Here is a 25,988-nt window from a genome sequence, read left to right on the forward strand (position 1 = left end):
TTAAAACTGACTAGGAAGGGGGGGAGGGGAAAGGTTTGTGACAGACACTTGTATCACTCACCAAATGTTGATCTGTTATGAATCATGGTTGTTGAGTCATTTTCTATGACTCACTAAGAAAACTTGAGACTTGGTTGAAAACTCCTAGGAAATCTAAAAGGAATAGCTCGTCTCATGTTTATTTGTTAAAAGCTATTCTATATCACTTTCCCCATTTAATCCAGATCCACTATTTCTGTGGAAAATCTGGTAAGTAACCAACAGAAATAGCAAACCTGATTAAATGGGAGAAAATATGTGATGGCATTTTGATGAGGGCATTTTGTGGATGCTTTGCAAAACTTGCATGCAGGAGCAGCACCAGGTCCACAATAAATTGCTGTGTGCAGAGCCAGCTCTGCCATAAGGCAAGCTGAGGCTGCCGCCTCGGGTGGCAGAAACCCCCAAGGTGGCAGCCGTGTGTGTGCCCTGCCACCGGCACAGAAGTATTGGTCAAAATAGTATGAGATCTTGCCCAAAATTGGTGCTGACACAGGCACTGCTTCTCCACCAGTGGGGAAGGCATCTGGGAGGGTGGAGAAGGGGTACCAAGAGCAGCAGGTGTGGCGGCGCCAGTGGGAGTGGCAGGGCAGGGCAAGAAGGCACTTCCTGTTTCACCTGAAGCGGTGAAGTGGGACATGCCACCCCTGGCTGTGTGAAGTCACTCCTTAACTAATACAGTGGTACCTCTGGTTAAGTACTTAATTCGTTCTGGAGGTCTGTTCTTAACCTGAAACTGTTCTTAACCTGAAGCACCACTTTAGCTAATGGGGCCTCCTGCTGCCACTGCGCTGCTGCTGCACGATTTCTGTTCTCATCCTGAAGCAAAGTTCTTAACCTGAAGTAATATTTCTGGGTTAACGGAGTCTGTAACCTGAAGCGTATGTAACCTGAAGCGTATGTAACCTGAAGTGTATGTAACCTGAGGTACCACTGTAGTATAGCTTCCTGTTAGACTATGTCTCATTTGGCTCTGTCTCCAGGCTCCACTATTGCACTCGCTACAGGCCCTGTACAGGTACTAGAACTGTTCATTTTAAGAGTTGGGCTGTGCTACACACCAAGAAGGGTGGAAATACACAGAGTCTGACTTAGAGTGTGCTTACTCCAACTCCATTGTGCTCCCACTGTTGCATTCACACAACTTAGCCACAAAACACATTGATCCCGTAGTTTATTGACAATGAGTGGCTCACACCTTCTGTTGTGGGCACCCTTTGCGGGACCGCATGCAGCACCTCGGTCATGTGGCAACCATCAGCTGTTTGGGCTGGCCCGCCTCCCTGTGGTAGTCATTGGAGGTTCCCGCCAAACCTCAGCCAGTCAGCATCACAGGGAGGTGCAGAGCATACATGCACAGAATACAGCTTCATATGTCCCCTTGGGGGGGCCCTCAAATATTATATTTATTACTTTTAATACACATACACGCAGCTAGCCAACCAGAGGTTTAGAGAAATCTCTGAGAACACTTCTGTTGACACCTACTGAAGATAATAATTTCATGAGACCTTTTGCAAATAACGCCGGGTGTGTTTACCTCAAGAGAGAGAAAATATTCAGGTACAGGGGCATGAGAACAACTGAGCTTCAAATACTGAGGTAGCTACCAGCACTATACAACTTGAACGATAAGAAGAAGTGAATGTAGTGAACTACATGTTGAAAACCAAACGAAACAACGTAAAATTTGAGCTGCTTACACAAATGCTGGTACCCTACAGAGATTTATGGCTTCGGGCATGATACTATGGGTTGCAGAGCAGTTTTCTATTCACAGCTTTCTAAATATTCTTCTTGGTTAGCATATTATGCTGCTTTGAAGGGAACTGTATGTCATTACGGAATGTTAATTTCCAGCTAGGGCACATATATTATCAAAGTTTGCACCAGTATCCTCAGGCAGCCTTTGTTCACGACTCATCCCATAGATTCAGTCTCGCTGTAAATGATTTGAACAGTGTAGGTACTGTGTGTAATACAGTTTGAACAATTGAAGCCATCATATGGCCATCGGATGGCTGCCATTAACTAATTTGTGGATAATGTTGCAGTGGGGACAAAACAACACCGCCCCCCGCCCCCGCTCCTGTGACCCTGGCAGTGGGTTGCTCAGTCTCCTCCAGTAGGGTCTTTGTAGAGGTGTTGCTTGTCTTTGGGCTCAGAGATGCAATGTGCATACTTTGCGGGATCCTGCAGTATACATGTCCTCCCTGCACTTTAACCAAAGCAACATACCGATGGGCATTTCGTTAAGTCGTCGTCTTCTTCTTCTTCTTCTTCTTCTTCTTCTTCTTATTATTATTATTATTATTATTATTATTATTTGTTTAAAACATTTTTTATTGCCTTTCTTCAAAAAGACTTCAAGCCGTTAAAGCAATTAAACCGTCTGAGTCCCTCTATGAAGAGATTTGGAATAAACTGCTAATCAGTGCAACACTTTGCATCACACATTCTTTCTAATGAATTTTAACATTTTCTGCTTTTTTCTGCTCACCTTCCACAAACTGTAAATTTAATGCATATAGTGGTTTTTTTGTGGTTTTTTAAAAAGAGGAACCCTCTCACTTTTACAAGTAGACATCAGACAATAGTTTAGGTTGCTTTCTTCTTTCAGAAAGATTACAAGCCCAGAAAACGCATGTAGAAAAACATTGTTGTAACCCAAATATTTTATTCATTAGCTTTTGGCACAGATATCTACTACATCCTGTGAAAGCTTAATTTTTTTTTTAAAAAAAAGCAGCTCAGTATGACACATTCCCAGGCAGTACTTAAAATTCTTACAGCTCTGCTAACAACAAAGTCGCATGTATTGGTGTTTCAGTTGACTAAACAAAGATGCTTTATAGCGTAAAACGGTCTCCGAGAGGAGTTGTGGTAGAATGTGACTGGTGAATTATACTGTGGAATTAGAGACAAGTATATCATCATTGCACATACTACAGCAGGGCCCAGTTAACCTGCTGAGATTGAGAAATGGCTATAGAACGAGATCCTGTACAAACAGAGAGATGGAGTTAAGGGAGAACTGAGAAACAGCTGTTCATACTCCATGTGTCTCCAAGAAGAATGTGCTGAGGATTTGGGAGATGAATTCATTTAGCTAAACTTAGGCTACAATCCTCTACTCACTTATGTCAGAGTAAGTCAAGCCCCACTTGAACTCAGTGGGGCTTACTTCTAAGTAGACAAATATAGGATTGCACTATGAGCTGCCTTTTTTAAATGAGAAGCTTCTGGTCCACATGGTTGTGAAGAATTTAAGACATCTGGGTGGTATATGCTGGAGACTTAGAAATTTAAAGTAAGCTATGTTGCTGTGTCATTCACTAGTCTCACAGTACCCCAATCTCTTTTCTCTTGACCAAATCCACAAATTCTTCTCTACTTACAAGCCAAGTTCTTTCTAAAATAGTTTGAAATCCGACAAAATAGAAAGTGTAATAAAAAAGCGTTGCACATGTTATTATTATTTTTTTGTAATGTTCCTACCTTGCAGAATTTATACTCAACACAGAACTCATAGCTATGTTTGCCTATCATGTGTGTGATTGGGCAGCCAGAATAGTTTAGCTTACATTGCACGTATAACCTAACACATTGCCATATGTGATATTAACTGGTTTTATTTGCCCCTTTACGTCACAATATGTCATCCTTCTAAACCCTTCACTGGCGACTTTGAGGGATTGTCTTACTTATACAGTTGCGAACCACAATTGCTTTCTTTTCTCCCCATCATCTTACCATATGATTGGTTCAGAGATAAAACATTTGCTAATAATGCCCCCAGTCCTTCTGCTGGAGGTAATTTGATCTAAAAGTTCCCTAGCTTAGGAGGAAAAGGAATCTGCACCTGTTCCTGTTGCTTTGCACCAGAGTGATATATATTCATTACATCATGGATGTCCCTGGCATGAGGACAGAGGCAGGCAAGGTCACACCCACCCCTTCTTCTCTCAGTGCAAAGCAATGTGTGAATGAATCCCAAACAAATGATATATCAGGCAGGCTGCTGCTGCTGCTGTTGAATGGCAAAGTCTCTGGCTCCTTGGATAATAGTTATGTTTTCCTTAAATAGCTTGGTAGTTTAGTACAGGTTTTCCTTTGTGCAATGCTTAGGCAGCTCCAGCTACTCTGTGGGATGAAGCCCTTAAAAATAAATGCTATAACAATCCTGTATTAATTCAGAGTATTCAGAGTACGTTATAGGTAAAAGGTAAAGGGACCTCTGACCATTACCGTAGGTCCAGTCATGAAAGACTCTGGGGTTGCGGCGCTCATCTCGCTTTATTGGCCGAGGGAGCCGGCGTACAGCTTCCAGGTCATGTGGCCAGCATGACTAAGCCGCTTCTGGCAAACCAGAGCAGCGCACGGAAACACCGTTTACCTTCCCGCTGGAGCGGTACCTATTTATCTCCTTGCAGTTTGACATGCTTTCAAACCTGCTAGGTTGGCAGGAGCAGGGACCGAGCAACGGGTGCTCACCCCGTCGCGGGGATTCAAACTGCCAACCTTCTGATTGGCAAGTCCCGTGTCCCACATTATAGAAAGAATTATAACAATACATTACATTATAGGTAGTGTATTGTCATAATTCTTCCAGGGAGTGCAATATTTTGTCCCTATATTACAGAGAGGGGACTGAGGTTGAGAGACAGGGACTTGCCCAAGGCTGTATAGTTGAGTGTATGGTAGAATTGAGTTTCAGTTCCGGGACTAACCAATTTGTAGTGCAGCCTCTAAATGCTTTTGCTTTGCTTGCTCTGTTTACATGACAAATAGAGATGGAACCAGGCGTTCAGGTGTGGCTTGACGATAGAAGCAACCTAAGCAGGTTCCCCGCCCCCCAGGGTATCTGTATTTTTAGAGGCTGAAGCACCATGTAGAGTTGAGAGGCACATTTTAGGGTGGCACCCAGGTTGTTCTAACTTATACTAATTGATCTAAATTGCATTAAATTGTTGTGCTGCTCAGTAACACTGCTGTGGCACTCATATCCTGCTTTTGGGCCACTGAGAGGACAGATTGTGGGGGCTTGATGGGCCTTTGGTGTGATCCAGCAGGGCTCTTCATATTTTTAAGTACATACTTGTGGCACGATTTGTCACTCTACTTTCCTTGTCGCAACTTTGCTAGCCCCTCTCTTCCTCTTGTTGTGTGACATAACTTTATTAATGACCACGGGGGGCGGGGCATGCCCCTGGGAAGCAGGTTGAGGGACTTGTGCTTGAACTATTATTTCCTAGCAAACTATACCGGTATGATAACTTCACAGAGTGTTGGGAAGTTATGAGTCTATGAAGTTCATATATCTCTGCAATATAGTATTTGCAACATGCTGCAGTCTAAAACAGTCTACCTCCACGATAGCTCGCTGTTAGTTCTATTTGCATGTAGGTTTTGGTCTCTGAAGGTTTATGTTTGGGATGGATGAGGATGTTCACAGGAGGGTGATGGACAGAGGATAAAGGAACCTGTGTGAGAGGCAGGCCAGAGAGGTTTCCTCAGGATGTGAGGCTGAGGGAAAAGGGGGAAGCTCCCAGATGAGAGCTGGGAGGGTTCAATCTACAGTGTGTTTGAATAAGGATCAAGGTATAATTCTGATAGAGGGATTGGTATTTTAGATAGATATAGATATATAGATAGATAGATATAGATAGATAGATGATAGATATTCCTTCCTTCCTTTTCTATTATTTTTTTCTTTTTTTCTTTTAGATTAGTTTGGTTTTTATTGTATCTTTTGTTGAAAACTCTCAATAAAATTATTATTAAAACAACATGATCTACCTTCTCTGCACTGCTGCTGTTGACTGTTTTGCTAATGTTAAGTATATCAAGAGTTATATATCAAGAGATCATATTTAAGATTGACAAAGGTCCTCCCAAGGAGCCTTTGAAAGCAGCTCTTTGGCTCTCCACATCAGAAAACGATGCGTGCTGGCATTGGTTGGTTACTTTTTTAGTGCAAAGCAGAAACTAACAGCAGATTAATGACCTTGATAACCTGTTATACTAATGGAAAACAAATTAACACCCTGTTTTAATGTTATTGAAAATAAGTGTTAGCCTTAGTATACTTAATTGAATAATTTAATAAAAACACACCAATAGCAGCCTAGCAAGAGAACGGTAAGGACGCAGGTGGCGCTGTGGGTTAAACCACAGAGCCTATGACTTGCCAATCAGAAGGTTGGCGGTTCGAATCCCTGTGACAGGGTGAGCTCCCGTTGCTCGGTCCCTGCTCCTGCCAACCTAGCAGTTTGAAAGCATGTCAAAGTGCAAGTAGATAAATAAGTACCGCTCCGGCGGGAAGGTAAACAGCATTTCTGTGCGCTGCTCTGGTTCACCAGAAGCGGCTTAGTCATGCTGGCCACATGACCTGGAAGCTGTATGCCGGCTCCCTCGGCCAATAAAGTGAGATGAGCGCCACAACCCCAGAGTTGGCCACGCCTGGACCTAATGGTCCGGGGTCCCTTTACCTTTAAGAGAATGGTAAAACATCCACTTCTGCCTCTTCTGCCATAATATTGACTATATCATACACAATAGTTTTGTGTAACTCAAAAGTTTGCATATCTGTATATAAGCAGATTATACAGATGTCTGTCAAAACTTCTGAATCAATAAGTATCCACTCTTCATTTCTCCTACTCCCCATTTGAAGTGGGTACTGGACCATGCAGGGAGAGTGTCACCAACCCACCATCTAGGAACACTTTTATTAGTGCCACTGAACAGAGGTGCCAGACTTTGAGCCTTCCATTTTTTAAAAGGATGTCTCTAGTCCTTCTAGTTACAGAAAGGTAGCCGTGTTGGTCTGCCATAGTCAAAACAAAAATTTTTTTTCCTTCCAGTAGCACCTTAAAGACCAACTAAGTTAGTTCTTGGTATGAGCTTTCGTGTGCATGCACACGAAAGCTCATACCAAGATCTAGTCCTTCTAGAAAGTGATTAGGAAGCATAACATCTAGTATCGGTATCTGAAGAAGTGTGCATGCACACGAAAGCTCATACCAAGATCTAGTCCTTCTAGAAAGTGATTAGGAAGCATAACATCTAGGCAAACTTTTAAGCCATTGGTTGCCAACCCAACACAAACAGAGGGGTGAGTTTAATGCTTATTCTTGCATTTCAGGGGATTGGACTAGATGAACCTTAGGGTCCCTTCCAACTCTATGATCCTAGGATTCTTCCAGATCTGCAGCACAGAGAACTTGCTTGAGTTTGAAAGGGCCACCCGCTTCCAACTCCAATTGGTTAGGATGTTAACTGCTCCCCTCATTTCTAGAGGGAAGGTTTTGCTTGGGTGATCATTGCGGGACAAAGATGGAGGAAAGAGAAGAGATAGGACAGTTGCTACGCCTTTGGGTTTTTGGAGGATGATGGGAGTGGGAAACTAATTTTGACAGTCTTGTTTATTTAGGTGAATGACTAGAGTCCCCCCAAAAGAGCTGCACACAGGGCCCCACAGACCATAAATCTGCCATTGCTCACCTACCTAAGCATTTTCACTCAAATGTAGATACTATAAGGAGGAGTCAGGGTCCTCTGTCAACTTTTTTCTATTTTCAGGGTAGGGGTGGTGGTGTGGGGAAATCTATAATGCCAGAGAACTTATTATAATGTTATGAACTTCCTGAACACACTCACATTGTTTGATGGGAAGCAGTAATATTCTAGTAGGGCCAGACGGTTCCTAGCAGTATAATTTATGCTCCGGCAGATTGTCTCTGCTTGCATAGCTTTATCTTTAGAGAACAGACCTTACAAGTAATCACCATTTGTTTTCTCATTGTCTGCTAAAATAACCTGGCAAGGAAGTCCTTGCCAGCTGGACGGTGGTTCATTAATACTAGGCTCATTCTTTCTGAACTGTAAGAGGCAGGTAGACTACAAATTCTAACTACGGGGTGTGTGGTTCTGCTGAGCAGTGAATAATTGGTTTCAGTAGTTTAATGGATGCTGTTACATATTTACAGAATGAGAGGGGAAGAAGGCTATGCATTACTTGTGTCAAAGCTAATCCTGTCTAGCTGGGGAGAAATGAGGTAGCTTGGATCGGCATGGGAGCTATCGGCTATTGCCATGGTAGGCTTACTTCCTGGCCAAAAGCAAAAAAAAATATGTGACTGCTATCAAATTTTAGTTGCCTATAGCAAAGACCAGGAGCAGTCTGGTTCTTGAGAAGGGGCAGGCGAAACCTTCAGACTTGTATAAAGCATGGAAACCCTAAAACAATGTGTGATAGCCCTAATCTCCTGTGAGGAACTAGACTTGTCCAATATTCTGTGTTCCTTTAATTAAGGAACTTTAATAAAGTTGCAGAGGTAAGCTCACCAATGTGTATTCTAAGACCAGAAACCAAATCCTTAATTTTTCAGTCTAATTATTTTAAACTATTTGAAAGGGGACTGACTCAAATTTCATACCAGTCTGTGAATTTCCCCTTTAGCTATAACTTGGCACGTGCTATGTTAATACACATGATATACAAAATTCCAGCATATCAGTGTATGAAAAATAAATTGCAAGGCCTGTGATAGCTGATAAAATAAACAAGCATGAATGATATTAAGATTTTCAAGGGTCAGCCACAACTCTTTTAAGAATACCAGACAAACAACAACAGAAACCCTACTACTTGCTTGGGCTGGCGACCAAATTCCTGGAAGTCTCCAGAATTCTGTGATGGATTTTGGGATCTGTTTGCCTTAACCCATTGCAGAATTCAATAAGAATTCAATAGCATCTTCCATCTAGATCTGGAATGGTTCTCCATTGAGCCGGACTTCGCTAGGAGAGACCTGGTGCCTGCAGATTACAGGCACATCTATGCCTGTGGAAGCCTGACTATAGATTTTGCTATCTCTGCCAGCTCCTTAGAGCCATTGCGGTGGGGGTGGCAAAATACGCTTTATTTGTACTGTGTAGGCTGTGTGAATCACACCCATTACCATTATCCTTGGATATATTTTATTACAAAGGAACATGTTGTCATGAGAAGCTCCACAATTTTAAAAACAATTTTCATCTCATTTCAAGGCTTGCATGTGCGTTCTGTATAACTCAAATCCTTTAAATTATCTGATGTACATCAAGTGCTTTTTCTTTCTTTCTTGGTAAGAAATGAGGTGCCGATACTCATGTCTTGGTGAAAGTACTGTGGCTGCAAGCACAAAATTACTGCCATGGGCAGAAAAAAAGAGGTAAAAGTATAGTACTCTGTACTAGTGCATACTTCCCCCTCCCTCCCCACAAAGCACTGTGTAGATTTATTACAATGACATTATCACGGCAGTATTTTTTCCTCCATATGCTAGTGTTGGGTGATGCTGGTGCCAGTCATCAAAGACTTGGTTTCCATGTTCCCCATTGTAATTTATTTGGAGAATCTTGGGTATACTAAGGGTTGGACAAAAAACAAAAACAAAAATCACCAAACAGGTTAACAAACAATGGGCGCTTTCACAAAGTCTAATCCTGATGACAAATTACTCTAACAAACATTTCTTGTGCTGCCAATATATATTATGTAAAACCTTGTGACTTTCATTAAGTGTCTATAATGCAGATTAGTCTGTTTGGGTGTTTGGTGCTGACCTCCAGTAAGCTTCTAAGCAGTTATAAGAATTTGCAAGTGACAGGCAGGTAGAGGTGCCGTTTTTCCTAATCCTATCCTATGAACTCCCAATACAGTAATATGTATTCATAAACAGTTTGTTTTTCTTTGCTCCGTTCATTGGCTTCTTGCTCCCACCCATGACTCTTTTGATCTTACTTTGACTAGGGCAGAGCATGACAAAGACTGTGACCATAAAGTTGCCAAAAGTATATTATTTCACTGGTCTGGCTGGTAAATCCAAATTTTGGCAGGTATCCAGTGTTGCAGCCTAATTCCTGGTCCGTGCAGCAAATGCATTATGATAAAAACTACTGACTTGCACAGGCCAATTGATGATGATGATGATGATGATGATAATAATTTATTTATACCTCGCCCATCTGGCTGGGCTTCCCCAGCCACTCTGGGTGGCTTCCAACAAAATATTACAATACAGTAATCCATCAAACATTAAAAGCTTCCCTAAACAAGGCTGCCTTCAGATGTCTTCTAAAAGTCTGGTAGTTGTTGTTCTCTTTGACATCTGGTGGGAGGGCGTTCCACAGGGCGGGTGCCACTACCAAGAAGGCCCTTGGCCTGGTTCCCTGTAACTTGGCTTCTTGCAGTGAGGGAACCACCAGGAGGCCCTCGGCGCTGGACCTCAGTGTCCAGGTAGAATGATGGGAGTGGAGATGCTCATTCAGGTTTACTGGACCAAGGCCGTTTAGGGCTTTAAAGGTCAGCACCAACACTTTGAATTGTGCTCAGAAACGTACTGGGAGCCAATGTAGGTCTTTCAAGACCGGTGTTATGTGATCTCGGCGGCCGCTCCCACTCACCGGTCTAGCTGCTGCATTCTGGATTAGTTGTAGTTTCTGGGTCACCTTCAAAGGTAGCCCCACATAGAGCGCATTGCAGTAGTCCAAACGAGAGCTAACCAGAGCATGCACCACTCTGGCGAGGCAGTCCGTGGGCAGGTAGGGTCTCAGCCTGCGTACCAGATGGAGCTGGTAAACAGCTGCCCTGGACACAGAATTGACCTGTGCCTCCATGGACAGCTGTGAGTCCAAAATGGCTCCCAGGCTGCGCACCTGGTCCTTCAGGAGCACAGCTGTCCCATTTGGGACCAGGGAGTATCCCACACCTGCCCGCCCCCTGCCCCCCCAAAGCAGTACTTCTGTCTTGTCAGGATTCAACCTTAACACGTTAGCCGCCATCCATCCTCCAACCGCCTCCAGACACTCACACAGGACCTTCACTGCCTTCACTGGTTCTGATTTGAAAGAGAGGTAGAGCTGGGTATCATCCGCATACTGATAAACACCCAGCCCAATCCCCCTGATGATCTCTCCCAGCGTCTGCATGTAGATGTTGAAAAGCATGGGGAGAGGACAGAACCGCGAGGCACCCCACAAATGAGAGCCCAGGGGTCTGAACACTCATCCCCCCCACCACTTTCTGAACACGGCCAAGAAGGAAGGAGCGGAACCACTGTATAACAGTGCCCCCAGCTCCCAGCCCCTCAAGACGGTCCAGAAGGATGTTATGGTCGATGGAGTCAAAAGCTGCTGAGAGATCCAGCAGAACTAGGAAACAGCTCTCACCTTTGTCCCTAGCCCACCGGAGATTATCGACCAGTGCAACCAAGGCAGTTTCAGTCCCATGATGAGGCCTGAATCCTGACTACATCGGTTTGCATCCCATCTGTCGCACTGGTGCATATCTGCTACACAGTTAGTGAATACACAAGGTTTTATTGATCATGGGACAACCACAAGCAGGACCTGTTTTGGGCCTGGCTAGTCTTGATCAGGGTAAAGCACTGTGTGATCCATGGTAGAATAAGTGTTTGTCCTCGGCCATATATACATTGACCCAGCCTACACTATTTCTGCAGAGCTAAATGGTCATGCATACAGTGACCACATACAGCTACTATTGATGGTTTCCCATCCAGGCTTGCACACACTGCAAGTGCTGTCCCACTCCAAGGGCTCACCCAAGGGCCCTGCTGCTTTTCCTCAGAGAAAACCCACTCTTCCTCTGGAAGTTGTGGACACTCCTTCCTTGGAGGTTTTTAAGAGGTTGGATGGCCATCTGTCTTGGATGCTTTAGTTGAGATCCCCTCATTGCCCAGGGTGGGACCTTTGGGATCCCTTCCAACTCCACAATTCTATGACTCTTTACTGCTGAATTGGAACAAATGGCAATTGGGTTTTCCTTGCCTTATGCCTGCTTGGATGAGAGTCACTACTGCTTGATTCAACTGTTCTGGCAGAAGGAGAACTTACGTTGTGTAGCAATGAAACTGTGCTAGCATAGCATTTGCGAAATGTACCAAAAGTGCAACACCACCAGGGCAAAGAGGATGGAGGTGTTTTCTGGCCTGAGTAATAGCACAGTGTTATACCAGCAAAAGAGATAGTGAACATCAAAGCACTCCTGGGGAGCCCCAGACAGCTGCCTGATCCTGTCACCGCAAACGTGTTCCAATGAACCACAGAGTCAATCACAGTATAGCATCTGAAGTAGCTAAGTCCAGTTCATATTAAGACGCATGCCAGTGGGCTGTGTCACTCCCAACATGCCTGCAGAATTGTGATAGCTTGGCGAAAGGGCACTCTTTGTGGAAATTGAGCACTTTGCACTTAGTCAGGCCGAAAACAAAATCAGAAGGGCAGACGAATAGCACATCTTCTCCTCAAATCCTTTCACACACTTTTCTGCAGAACTCTAGACACAAACACCCACCGGCAATCTCAGCTCCTCTCCTGGAAGGAGAAATGCTTGCCATGTTGCCTCGCCAGAGAAGGGGAGCCCATAGTTCAAACTAGGCCTTCTCAACACCTTTTGTTGCTCCCCCAAGGTGTCAGTGCACTCAAAACACTCAAAACCACAGAGTGATTCCCTCCTGCTTTTCCTTACAGCATAATAAGAAGGAAAGTCTGATGGCTCAGACCTTCACCACTTTCCTTTCCTCCACACGTGGCAGCTGCTTGTGTTTCTCACACAGAGGAAGTGGGTGGTGCTTTTACCTCTAGGAGTCTGTGCTGACCACAAAGCCCACAAGCCACATAAGCTCCCACCATGCATAATGGGTATGGTGCCTTGGAAGTGTAACTGGAGGGGACACGAGAGAGTACCCTCTTTGTGACCACACTAACGTTATGGCTCTCTCTTAGCCACTTCTGGATGGTTTTTCACCCCCACCCCATGAAGATCAGTTTATTTCAACAGGCATTTGGCCTGTGGGGGTTTATGTCCTGGAATTTATAGTGAAGGCTGAGCTGCTGTTCCTGTCTCCTTTTATAGGCTTCTAGTTTTTGGTTGATTTGTTTTTAATGGTGTATTGCAAGCTGTTTTCAGTGTTTGTTCGCCGACAGAAAAGCAGGATACACATTTTATTTTAAATGATATCAGGGGGCCTACTAATGGGAGAGTGGGGAAGGGGGTTGGGGCATGCAGAACCAAAGAGCACCTAGCCAGCCAAACCCTTTAATTACATAGGCATGACTCTTGTAATTAGTGTAGCTTATGTTATAGGAGAATCATGGCTACGGGGAGGGGATAATAACCCTATATTGCTTGCGTAAGACCTTCGTTTTATTTCTGCTTCCAGCTAATTGGGGGAAAGCAATGCCCTGGCAGCACTAAAGGGCTCTAGTGTGGAAGCAATCCAGGTCTGTTTTCTTGATTTGGGAGCTGGCCCCTCCTGATCATTTTGCAATTCCTCCAGTTCCGACATAATCATGTCAACGGGCAGCGATTTGGGATAGTGCATTTGCTATAACAACAGACACAAGGGACATTTCCTTTTCAATAAGCTTGTTTTTTAAAACAGCAAGGGCTTTGCATCATCACATTTTAGCTGTTATTTTCTTTTCTTGGTGTGCTGTATTGTCAGCCGGTCTTCCACTTTCTTTATACTTGGGGTCAAACTGGATGCTCAGTCACATCAATGTTCTCCCTGAGGTTTTTGTTGTTGTTGTTGTTTTACCCAAAGCAGCTGCAGTAAGCTGCAATCAGGAGCAAAAGATCATTGGGAGGAGAGTGTGGCTTAACTCTTGCTTGAGATCTCTTTTTTTCCTTGTTAAAATCCCTCCAAACTCTGCCTTTGCACTTCAAATATGGGTATATCCAGATTTTTTCCCCATCAGGACAAAATGAAAGCAGATTCTAGGGGGGGGGGGAGTTAGATGTTATTTGCTATGGTGCAATCTTTGAGATTTTTATTTTGTCCTTCCTCCAAGAAGCTCTGATGAACGTACGTAGTCCTCTCTTTATTCTCACAACCAACTTGTGAGATAGTTTAGGAAACTGACCTGATGACAGCTAGTGAGCTTCATGGCTTACTGGAAAATTGAAACCAGTCCACCTTGGTTAAGTCCAACACTGTAACCACTATTCTACAATGTCCTTCTTATAACCTTCTGGTCACATTGCAGCTTCCCTTGGCTGTTCAACAAACAACCCTCAAGCACCCACATCACGCAACTGGGAATCTGCTACTTATTTTATAAAATCATTTTCTGTACCACCTATCTTTTGAGGTGTTATATAATAACAATGACAATCCCAAATGTTTGAGGTCCAGCAATTTTTTGTTAGCGTAATAGTCGGGCCAGTGAATCTTCATTTTGGTGTGTGACATAGCAGCCGATAATACCTGGAAAGAGCATTTTGAACTGTTGATGACTTTAGCTTAGATTGACGGAGGTTGGCAAATTGAATTCCACATTCAAGGCAGATGCAATGTTTGTTTAGCGCACACATGGATAAATTGCATTTAGAAGAAAGAGCTGTGTAAGGAGCAAAAACCTTAGAGAATAAGGCTGAGAGCTTAACTGAATACTGACCGGGGGGGGGGGAAGGAGGCGGGAGGGAAGAGGCTCACAAAAAAAGAAACAAACATCTCGTGATACGGCACGCTTACTTGTGGAATGTACTGTGAGTTCTGGTTTTTAAGAATATTGGGTCATTTAGAGGATCAAGGCTCAGGAATGAGTAGCACAGGAGTGGCAGCCAGCCGCCTGAAGTCAAATAAACACTCCACTAATCCTCTCCCACACTGACTTATGTGAGCGGGAAAATTGTACTGCCTAAGAAAAAAACTGTAATTAACAGTGCTGAAAGTGAACCTCAAAGGTATTGTGCTCCTTCAGAGAATATGTGTATTGTTGGGGGGCGGGGTCCACACCTGTATATTTTAGTGACTCATTTGATGACAGGTGGGCGAGAAGAGCCTTAGCTGTGCATGTCGAAGGTTCAGTTTCCATCCTCTCCAGGAAGGGCTGGAAATTGATTCCTCTCCGACACCCAGAAGATACACTAGCGGTCAGTGCAGACAATACTGAGCTAGAGGAACCAAATGGTCTGGCTCAAGGTAGCCATTATCACAGAAGAGATCCTGCATCTAGATGTGGTAGGCTTTCATAGATAGCATTCTCCGATAAAAAAGTCATCTGCCGAGGAAAAAGGGAAGTAAGGAGTTCACAGGCAAATGATTTGGGCAAAGGGGAAAAAAAACATTGGAGAAGTACAGTCAAGGAGATACCCAGAGAAGTGACAATTCTGCCTCCGTCCCCCTGTCAAAATGATACGGCTTGAGTGATGTGAGAGCATGTGTGGCTCAGCGACAAAAACAGTTCAGAAAGCTGTGATTGTAGGCAAGATGCAAGAGGGAGCCAAAAAGGGAACATATTATCAGATCAGAATAGTTACTCTGGGAGTAATTGCTGTCTGTTTTTATTTAAAAGCAGCATAAACACAGATGAGAGTTAAAATGGAAAACAACAACAACACACGAATGATCAAAAGTCTGTGATGAAGGCCCAAAAGATGGAGATGGAGAAAGATTCATAATACAATAATCTAGCACCCCTAGGATTAAAAAACAATAATAATTTGAGTCCCTTACTTAAAAATCATTTAAATAATAATGGTGAGCACTTTTTACATTCTAGTTTTCAAAATGGATCTGGGAGCAAAATTAGAAATCCTCATCAATACTTTGTTGCTGGACGCTATCAGATATATTCAGTTGGCCACATTTTTACAGGCCTTTCATTTCATTATCACCAGGTGTTTTCCTGGTGGCAGGGAAAATTCCACCTTCTGATTTTTAGTGTCTCAGGTCAAGTTGCAGGTAAGGTCACAGGAGGAGGCCTAATGCAACCCTATTCATACACCAACATTTTGACTCCTGACGAGATATAAATACGAATTTAAAATATATGGCATTGCAATTTATTTTTAAAATTATATTGAAAACTTGAAAGATACAAACAAGGAAGTTTCAGTTTTAAGAAAGAATCTCAGGATTCAACCACTAAAAATACTGCTCTTCTCAAATATTAAACAGTCTGATATCTTAAAATAATTGAACAGGATTTGAACTAATAAATTTGCACCATCATATTACAACAGGCCATACATTTATAAACTGTTTAGGAGTGCACCCCCACCCAAAACACTTACGTAAATAGTGTTAAAAAGCATTTTGGGGAAATAGCAAGATGGGTGGTTTGAAATCTTTTTTTATTGTTCTCTTGTGACCTCTAGTGGCTCGAGAGAGAGGGAGACTTGCACATTGCAATCCCTTCATATAGCTTTGGAAAACAAGCATTTTTTTCACACATACCTCACCCAGGATGACAACATCACTACTCTGTTGTAGTTTCAGTTATTTTTATAGCACCGCCACTGTTCGTAGCACATTACAGAGCAATGTTAGCACCACAAACAGAACCTTGCCCTACAGAGATTGCGTGCACATTGACGGCATCTTGCTATTATTATTCAGTGAAGGCTTATTCTAAAAGTCTCATTACTCCTTCCAAAGTGCTGGGAAAGGCTACTTCATCACTGTTTAATCCAGAAAGTATATTATCATTATGTATCTGTAGTCTATGTTACCTAAGACAAATGTTGCAGGGTATCTGCACCCCCTAAGCAAGCCTGGGACTGTTTTTGTTTAGTCCTGGGCCTGGGGTGGTTGTAAGGTCAGGAGGGAGAAAGGATACTTCCCTGCCCTTTCCCTGCTGTTCTAGGTTACATAAATACCTTACCAAAAAGATAGAAGGTTCAGTTTTGAGGCTGGCCTGTCACAAATCTGAGTATGTTGTTGCTATATACAGCAGTTGCGTTGTGGTGGTGGGGACTGGCTGTCTCTGGAGTGTGGGAAAGAGAAGTTTCCTTTCTTTTCTTGTAAAATGTTCCCATTTGGAACAGAAATTGCAGGTTTTTTAAAAAAGAAAAATCCATGTCACACATCCTCACACAACCCTAATCCCCACTTCCAGGATTAGGGGTGTTAGGGGTGTGAACAGGCCATTTTCCTCTCTTCCTCTGTCCCCTCATTTTCCTTTCACTCCCAGCATTCCATGTCTTAACTGCTCTCAGCCAGCCTTCCATTCCTCCCTTTAAAATCTCTTTATTTTGTTGATTTGTTTTTAAAGACAAGCCATACATAACACAAACTAGAAATAAATATGCCATTGTTCTCGTTCTCTGTGTGTGAGCAGAGAAAAGATTCAACTGTTATTCACAAATGAGAACAGAAGGAAAAACCTCACTTCTGTTCCCCAACCCACCCCAATTGGTCTTCCATGCCTTAACCGCTTTTGCCTATAGCCTAAACTGATAGGCTCACACAATTTGACAAACTTCTGATTCCTTTAGAACTTTTTGTTTGACCCCAGGTTGGAGAACTGGCCATAGAAAACAGTGGAGAAATCCAAGATTTAACATAGCCGTAATTTAGCAACAACATCCATCTCATCCCCTTCCATCCCATTTCCTGCCAATGGCAAATTAACTAAAAACAATTCAATAATGCAGTTTCTGACCGCTTCTGGGTTTTATTTTATTTTTTGCTGCTCACATTTTCCAAAACATTCAACCATTTTTGTTTCGTCGTTTGAAGTGGAAAAACCTTCACAATTGTCTTCTACACCCTTGCGTGTGTGTGTTTGTTTGGTCGCTGGACTTTTATATGTCTATTATTTTATATTGTTGTATATTATGGAATGTTTTCGGACTCACTGAAGTTAATGGGTGTCCTTTTTCCCAGAGATTCACTGACATCTTCATATTATTGTCCAATCCTGCAATCCCTGTGCACATGTACTCCCATAAGACAATGAGACTTGCTTCCACGTAAACATGTATTAGGGGTTGAAATGCACTGCTACAATTTGTACAATTAGGTTCCTTAGGGATGCAGTCTTAAGCATATACAGTTGGATATAAATCGGATTTAAATCAGTGGTCTGTTTAAGATTCCTGCATTGCAGGGGGTTGGACTAGATAACCCTTGTGGGGGTGTCCCTTCCAACTCCGCAATTCTACAATTCTTAAGTATGGCAAGGCTCACTGAATTGTGGTCCAAATCATGGCCCCAGGTTTCCCTTCCAAGTGTGTAAATAAGGAGGCAGGTCACTGGCATGTGACGCGTTCATCTCATGCTTTCAGCAAGTGGTTTGTGAGGAATTGCTTTCCTTAGAATTGCTTTTTTACCCACTCATTGCCCTTTAAAAAACAATTTTATGTAAATTGTATTTACTTTTATTGTTGTTAGCCACTCTGAGCCCGGCTTTGGCTGGGGAGGGCGGGATATAAATAAAATTTTATTATATTATTATTATAGCAACAACAACAACAACAACAACAACGAAAACCAGGATAATTAAAATCAGTTGGCTATGGCAAGGTTCTGCACAAGCCTTCAGAAAAAACCTTAGAAAGCCACTTCAAGAGGAGCTCCTGCACATTGTTCAAACCCCTGTGCTGTAATTTGTTGCTGCTGTTAGAAGCATTTGGGCTCTGGCCGCGGCTGAGGCTCCTCCTGGTACACATCATCTCTCAGAATTCCTTCGTTGCCAGGGGAACGGGGCTCAGCATCACTAATCCGAGCGCGTTCTAAGAGGCGGCTGCCCTCCCTGCTCGCTCCCGAATCCCTCGCCTGCGGGTGCGATGCGGACAGGCCCCCTGACACCTGCGGAGGGATTTCTCCCCGCTCTTTCCCCAGCCCACCTTTCGACAGGCCCAGCTCTGCCTGGGCACGTAGGAACCAGAGGCTTCTGCCTGGTGTGTCACTGAGAATAGAGTCCCGCAGACGAGAGGGAGCTGGGCAAGGAGGAGCTGCTCTAGCGGCGGCGGCAGCAGCAGCAGCAGCAGCAGCAAGAATTCCCTCTCCCGGAGCGAGAGATCCCTGCAAGGGGGGTGCAAGGGGCACTTCTGGGTCAGCCCCCCAGGAAGGGGAAGGGGGGGCAGAGAGAGGATGAGCAGCCACCTGGAGCTGGAGGAGAGGCTCAGGGAAGCTGCTGCACTAGGCGACCTAGAGGAGGTGCAGACGCTGCTCGACAAGGGGGTGGAGGTGAATGCCCAGAATGAGATCAATGGCTGGTAAGACGCCTCTCCTTCTCTTTCCTCCCCCAGCCCCTCCGCGCTCTGCTCCTCATTGCCGTGGTTAGCATTAGGGCAGCATTCATCGTCGCTAATACACTTCCTTCCACCCCTCTCGAGGCTATATATGGTGAGGCAACCGCCAGCAACACGTTACACGCAAATGCAACTTCAGCGAATGTGTACCCTCTGTGCCCGTGTCCAAGAGCATCTCCCCCCTCCCGTGTGTTCCCGTGGCCCCCCCTCCCTCTGGCTCTGAAATGCGTGTTTACTGGGAGTTCATCTTAAAGGCAAGTTACAGAAACGCTCCCCACGGGGGTGGGGGTGGGCAAAATCTCACCAGCATCTGACAAGAATAGATGGGTCAGATGTCAATGCTTCATCCTGATTAGTGGGCTGCCTGGTTATGAAATTCTAAGCAGAAATTCCTTTCAGGCTTTGGTTCTAGAGACTCCTGGAAAAATAGAGCCAATATGAACAAATCACACATTTGCCAGCCATCAGTCACAAACCTTTCCTAATAACATCCAGGTGTGTGTGTGTTCCTGTTCAAGCAGCTTTAGCCCTACAAGGCAGGTCAGGATCACTGTTTTCCCATAATTGCAGACATTTAATAATAATTATTATTTATAGGGAACCTATGACTAAGTGCTACTCAAAATGAGATAAACGTTGTTGGGGCTGAGATTTGGAGACTCCCAAGCTCTCACTCTGAGAGCCAGCCTTCAATTTACTCAGGAGAACTGTGATGAATCTTCCAGCACATTGATTTTCACTTCTAGGATGAGCCATTGTGATTGGGAGGGAGGAGTTAATTTGATCAGAGCAGCAGTGCTAGTCCCCTGAGGGACAAGGGGTTTATTAGCTTGGGGAATTGGTGTGAGGGGAGAAGTTCAAGTAAAACTCTTGCCCAGTGCCACTGTTCTGATCCAGACACACACACACTTGAATTATTAGTCGAAAATCCCCTGCATAACATGTAGTTGTGCAGTTTGGCTCTTAGCCATTGTGTTATTCAGGTCACAAAGAACAGAAAGCAGATGACAAAATCCCGTGTTCTCCCCAAAGGATCAAGCACAGCTTCTATTATTTTCTAATGCAAAATTCTTGTATGTGAGAATTCTTACAGGCTTTGAGCAAATGGAACCCCTGTTGTATAGGAATGAGTCTGTGAACGCCTTGTAGGGAGAGTGCCTGTACTGTTCCCATGAAAACTCCCCAAATCTGAACACATGACAGATGTTCTCGGAAACCTTGCACACGATGCAGCTTTACGCAAGAGGCAGAGCACTGGGATATACAGCCCCAGTATGTCTAATCTGTGGTTCTCCAGATGTTGTTCTCCAGCTCCTGCTGTCCCTGCTTTTTGGCCCTGCTGGCTGGGATTAATGAGAGTTACAGTCCAACAATATACAAAGAGCTACCGTTGGATCTAGTCCAGTATTGTCGAGAGAGCCACTGCCAGTTGGAATAGAGTCTTAAGACACCTCTGCCTAAGCAAAGAATTGAACAGAACAGACAGTACATAGTTAAACATAGTAGAATTTGCTGCCGCAGGATGTAGTGATGGTTGCCAACTCGGATGACTTCAAAAGGGGGTTAGACAAATTCATGGAGGATAAAGCTATCAGGTACTAGTCATGATGGCTCTGTACTGTCTCCAGTACTGAAGGCAGTATGAACGCCATTGCTGGGGAACACAAATGGGGAAAGTGCTGTTATGCTCATGTGCTGCTTGTGGGCTTCTCATAAGTTTCTGTCTGGCCAGTCTGGGAACGGGATGTCGGACCAGGTGGGCTTTTGGTCTGATTCAGCAGGGATCTTCTGTTCCTATGAACTTGAGACTTTCTGCATTCAAAGTGTACCATTTACCCCTGAGCTACAGTTCCTCTCCTATTAAATCACATCCAGCGAGCACCAGGATTTATGTGACGTGTGTCTTCATGATTACCTCTATATGATTGTGTGAGTGCAAGCAGAGGAGGATTAAAAGTGTGGGGTTTCAGATTTTTCAAACTGTGTGATTGAAGGCAGTAGCTTTTTACAGTAATTTGGTCATTGAAGTAGTTTGCATGCCTTTGTTTTGCTCTCTGAATCCTATACTGTTGCCATGAGTGGGTCTTTCATTAAAATTGCAACTTGGCTCCTTCAGTGCACTCATATTCAGAGCTTGTGGTCTGGCAACATATTAGTCTTATAATTATGACCGTCACTGCAATATTAGAATTGTGAATATGGCTTAGAAAATGCCCTTCCGATGCAGTTAATTGGTGCTGTATAATTTATTTGCTTTATAAGTTTAGTAAGATCATTGTCAAGTTGGCAGGCAGCAGTCTTCCTGCCCCCTCCCTCCCAATGTTCAGCTCAGGACTGGAGATTGTACTGCTGCAGTAACACCCAGGCATGAGATGGTAGCATATAGTACATATGGCTAATATTTGTTCCACTACAAAGGGAGAGAACGTGTGTGTGTGATATTTAGCAGAGCCCGATATGGGCAGAGTGCGGGGTGTGTTCCTCTCCTGGCTTCCCAACATGGTGATCACTACCAGTAACCGAGAATGAAGGGGCAAAGTGTTGGGAGGGTTGCATTGGCTCCACTGCTGCGCCTGCACAATGCCATCCACTCCACTGGCTGCTACTGCCTTTAGGCATGTAGCCATCTTCTTGGCTGCAATACTCTTGTGCCTGCTTTATTGTTTGCAAAGGGTCATGCAAAATTGACCCAGTTTGAGAGATATTGGGGTTGAATTTGATACTGAAAACAGACAATACTTCTGGGCCTTGGGATTTTGAGCGAGTGCCATGGGTGCAAACCCTTCTGGTTGCTTTTCCTGTGATGTGCAAATGAAACCAATGAAACAAAAGAAGCATGTATCAAGGACAACTGTACCTTTATGAGCATCAGTTAGCTTAAACATTAACTGTCATTTAGCTTAAACATTATTCTTTCCCTCTCCAGCTTATAGTGTTGAATGCTAGCTCAATAAGCAAGCTTTGACTGCACAGTTAAATTGGGCCTGTTGATTTACAACAGAAAATAAACCTCAGCCTGGTCACAAAGCTTTCATTCTTGCATAGTAGTAACATATTAGATTGGATTCAGACTAGGTTTTAGTTGAACTTAGGTCCCATTGTAATCAATGGAAGAAATTGGTCATGACTTGAATTATATTGAGGTATGTGGAAAATAAGTACAACTAACTTTGTCTGGATCAATAGACAAGGTTTCATCTCTGACAAATTTGAGCATTTTTTTAAACAGCTCTGATGGTACACATCATGCAGACATTTAATGACACAAAACAGTGACTTTCAGAATAATAACTTTACAAATGCTTGCTAACAAATATGTTTAACTTTTACAGGACATGTTTGCACTGGGCTTGCAAGAGGAATCATACCCAAGTGGTTTCTTACCTGCTGGATTCTCGAGCAGATAAGGAGATTTTCACAGTTAATGGAGAGCTGGCAGCACATTTGACTTCAAAGAAAGAAATCAGAAAGCTTCTGGGAGGTATACTCGACATACTGAATTTGTCTTTCCAAAAATATACTATGAACTAATGTAATGTATTAGATGCACTGCATTTTTCAGACAAGTTATCTGCCATCTCTGATCTTTTCATCAGTCCCTGATAAGCTCCTAAATAAGACAAGACTTCCTAGGAACACAGTGTGAGAAGCGCTGCTATAGTTACAGGCAGAATATTGTGTGAGGCTGTTTGTGGGCTAGAGAAACTGAGGCTGCAGTTTTAATTTTACTTGTTTTAAGCTTTTATAGGCCGTTTTCCTATGAGGCTTAAAGATGTTAACAACAATTTTAATGTCACAGAAATTAAAACAGCTTTAAATGTAAAACAGAACTAGTCACATCAGCTAAAAGTCAGGGAACAAAACAAGTTTTTCATCCTCTGGGAAATCCCAGCAACAACAAAGACTTGCGTTGTACCTTAGGCAGGGCATGCCAAAGCCTGAGAGCTATGGCAGTGAAAGCTTTGCTCCTTACTGCTTGCCTCATCTAAAACAAAGGTAGAATTATGACCAGAGTTTACTGACCTGACTGTAATTGGGGAGCTGGCTGATATAGGAGTTTGGAGTAATCCCCTTGTCCTTTTTTGGACTTCTTTCTGAGTAACTGTACATAGGATCAGGATAATTTTAAAATAAATTGTTTTGCACAAGCTGTTCAATTAAATGAGAGAGCTCTTGTGCCAGTCAGATTCTGTAATACTTAGATTCCATTCCTTTGGTCATGGTGGCTTCTAGGAATTTGGACAGATGGTCAAGCAGAGTACACTGGGAACCTAAAAATGTTCCTTCTCCAATACACTCCAGAAAAGTATAGCCTCCCAGAACATCAAATTAAAGCTGGGTTACAGATTAAAGAGTGTTTCTTCAGCAATGCAGCTTTGGCCTGTATGTGTGTGCACACATCTTTTCACTTACCAATTCCAATAAGTAAATAAAATTTCTGCAGAATGTTTCTTCCATGAACCAAAGATTTGCTAATCCAACTCTCTGGATTGATTCTATGTTTTTTTTGCCATACTTAATTCTACTCTGAAATAAGTTTGCTTTCTTTTAGCTAAAAACTAGCCGTTTATGATTTTAAATATATGTATTTGGCAGCTGTTCTGGGTGGCATTAGAATTCTGCTTGCCATTATTTAAAATGGATTAAATTATTAAAAGATTCTATTTTTCCTTCCCACCCCGCCCCCGTTGAAGTGGAAGAATGTGACAATCAAGAAGTGAATGACTTAAAGCTGCCGAACGCTGGAGACTCTCCGACAAACCCGTCATTCCCTTGCGTTGACTATCAAGAAAAGGACAATGCCCCTCATCTCTTAGCACCGCCTGAGGACAACAGCACTGCCGTCTCTTATTTATCTGAGAGTGAACCTAGCCCTTGTTTATCAGCCACTCAGCTTGAAAATACTTGCACACCCATTTCCTTGCACTCTGAAACTGAACTTTCTGAAGACCTGCACGAAGGGGAGCTTCCTTCTCCCATCAGCTCAGGAGTATCAGAATGCACAATGCCTCGAGTCCAGAGCTGCCCTGTTTATCCCTCATCTACATCTCACAACAGAGCTCTCTTGACCTCAACTGTACCTAGACAACATGTACCTCAGCAAGCAAATGGCTGCTGTATGGGCACTGCACCACCCTTACAGCCGCTGCTTCTCACAGGAACCTTTTCATATAATATGCAAGGTACTGAAGAGTATTTTTCCATTGTAATGCTTTTACTGCATAACTGGAGACAGTGCATGCGTCTCCAGTAGACAGTAGCTACCTTTAGTGCTTCGTATCTGCTTTAAGAACCTTTTCTTCTTTTTCTTTCCTTAAAGAGAGTTGGTAGAGCTTTGTCAGGATAGGGCATTTTCTCTTAATTGCTGCACGACCGGGATCAGTTTTGTGTCGTCATGCTTCTGTGTAATATGATCATAGGTTGTCACAGATCAGTGTTCACAGGGGAAATGAACTTGTGAGGAAGTACCGGTAGTTGTTGTATCTCTGTTATTTGGAAATCTTCCTGGAATAATAGCAGAATTGTTGGTTGGAGTGCAATGGGTTGAAGGAAACGGTGACATTGTAATGAAGGAAATTGACAGCTCTTCCAAACTAGACAACTCCTACTGAAAAACATGTGCCCAGACTTCAGATTGGTGTGCAGGTGTCAAGAATGAGACTTGCACTGGCTTAATTGTTGGAATGTAACATTTCAAAGCAGTACGTTAATCTGCTTTTGATGGTTAACTCTAGCACATATAAAATTAGGATTGAGGCATTATTTATGATGTTTCATTTGTGCCCTGCTCTTCTTCTGAGCCCAGAGCAACTTATACGTGGAGCCTAGGCCGTCTTCCACCTACTTAGCTTCAAGCATAAAACTAAATCACGCCTATCCTCTATGCATGAAAAAGCTGATCAGCTTTCACATTTAATTGCTTAAGTGTAGAGAATCATTAACTTTAGGGTTTCATTAAATCTGCAGATGCAGATATTTTGTTTAAAGTACACTTGGCACTAATCAGATACTGGAAATATCAGTGTGAAGACCCAGCAGCCACTACTAAGCAAGAGAATGAGATGGGTAAGAAGACAAGGTGGACAGCTGAAGAGCTCATCTCTTTGTGGCAGTGGCCTGTGAATCACTTTTCCATCTTTAGTCCCTTAATAGCTTTATACAGCTGTCACAGCCCTCCACTCCACTTGCTTCTTCATTGTACTCTACACTTACTGATCTCCTTGAGTAATTTTATTGGACCGGGGCTGTTTGTCTGCAGTGCATGTGTGTGCATACTGGTAGACTTTTTTGCTACAGTTGCCTGTAGCAACATTGCCATAGCTGCTTGTTCTACGTGTTTGTTCTCTTCTCAACCTTAAACTTCTCAACTTTATTATTCAGTCATTACTTATGCATGTATCTGAGAATCTGTGGCCACACAACACAGCAGAGTTCATGACAGAGCCCCACTGCTTTACACTGGGAGTTTGCTGCTACTGACTTACACTGGATTCTCTTGAGTCTGTGCAAACAAAGAGCAAATACAAATGATAAAGGCTGTGGTCTAGTAAACATCTGTTAACATTTGTAGGGTATATTTCCAAGGATATATATTTGGGTTTGTGGCTGTCATTTCCATTTCTCTGCATTTTGGCGATGATTTAACTTCAAAATACTCTTTCCTCTCCACATATAGAACTGGTACTTAAAGTAAGAGTTCAGAACCCTAAAGAGAATGACTTCATTGAAATTGAACTGGACAGACAAGAACTGACTTACCAAGATTTGCTCAGAGTGAGTTGCCATGAATTGGGCATTAATCCTGAACAAGTGGAAAAGGTTAGAAAGCTACCGAATACACTGATAAGAAAGGTAAGGACCATCATTTTCCTTCAAGTATTCCTATGTTGACACT

General features: G+C 43.2%; 1 protein-coding gene and 1 long non-coding RNA gene across 4 annotated transcripts in view; one reads left to right on the plus strand and one right to left on the minus strand.

Moving 5' to 3' along the window:
* Nucleotides 1–25,988, minus strand: part of LOC128407415 (uncharacterized) — a 107,536-nt gene that overhangs the window by 57,163 nt on the left and 24,385 nt on the right. The gene's annotated exons all lie outside the window — the stretch shown is intronic.
* Nucleotides 1–25,988, plus strand: part of LOC128407412 (ankyrin repeat domain-containing protein 40-like) — an 81,262-nt gene that overhangs the window by 53,310 nt on the left and 1,964 nt on the right. Inside the window, exons 1-4 of one of the 3 annotated variants that reach the window (XR_008328783.1) lie at nt 18,566–19,057; nt 22,426–22,574; nt 23,788–24,276; nt 25,770–25,945. Coding sequence is in view for 2 of the 3 variants with exons in the window: in XM_053375752.1 (XP_053231727.1) it covers nt 18,933–19,057; nt 22,426–22,574; nt 23,788–24,276; nt 25,770–25,945 (939 nt within the window). In the remaining variant the exon portion in view is untranslated. Of the gene's footprint in view, nt 1–18,565; nt 19,058–22,425; nt 22,575–23,787; nt 24,277–25,769; nt 25,946–25,988 lie in introns of those variants that run through there. The other 2 variants (XM_053375752.1, XM_053375753.1) reach the window with 2 other exon arrangements.

The sequence above is a fragment of the Podarcis raffonei genome, chromosome 2, assembly GCF_027172205.1.
Source record: "Podarcis raffonei isolate rPodRaf1 chromosome 2, rPodRaf1.pri, whole genome shotgun sequence".
Taxonomy (NCBI): Eukaryota; Metazoa; Chordata; class Lepidosauria; order Squamata; family Lacertidae; genus Podarcis; species Podarcis raffonei.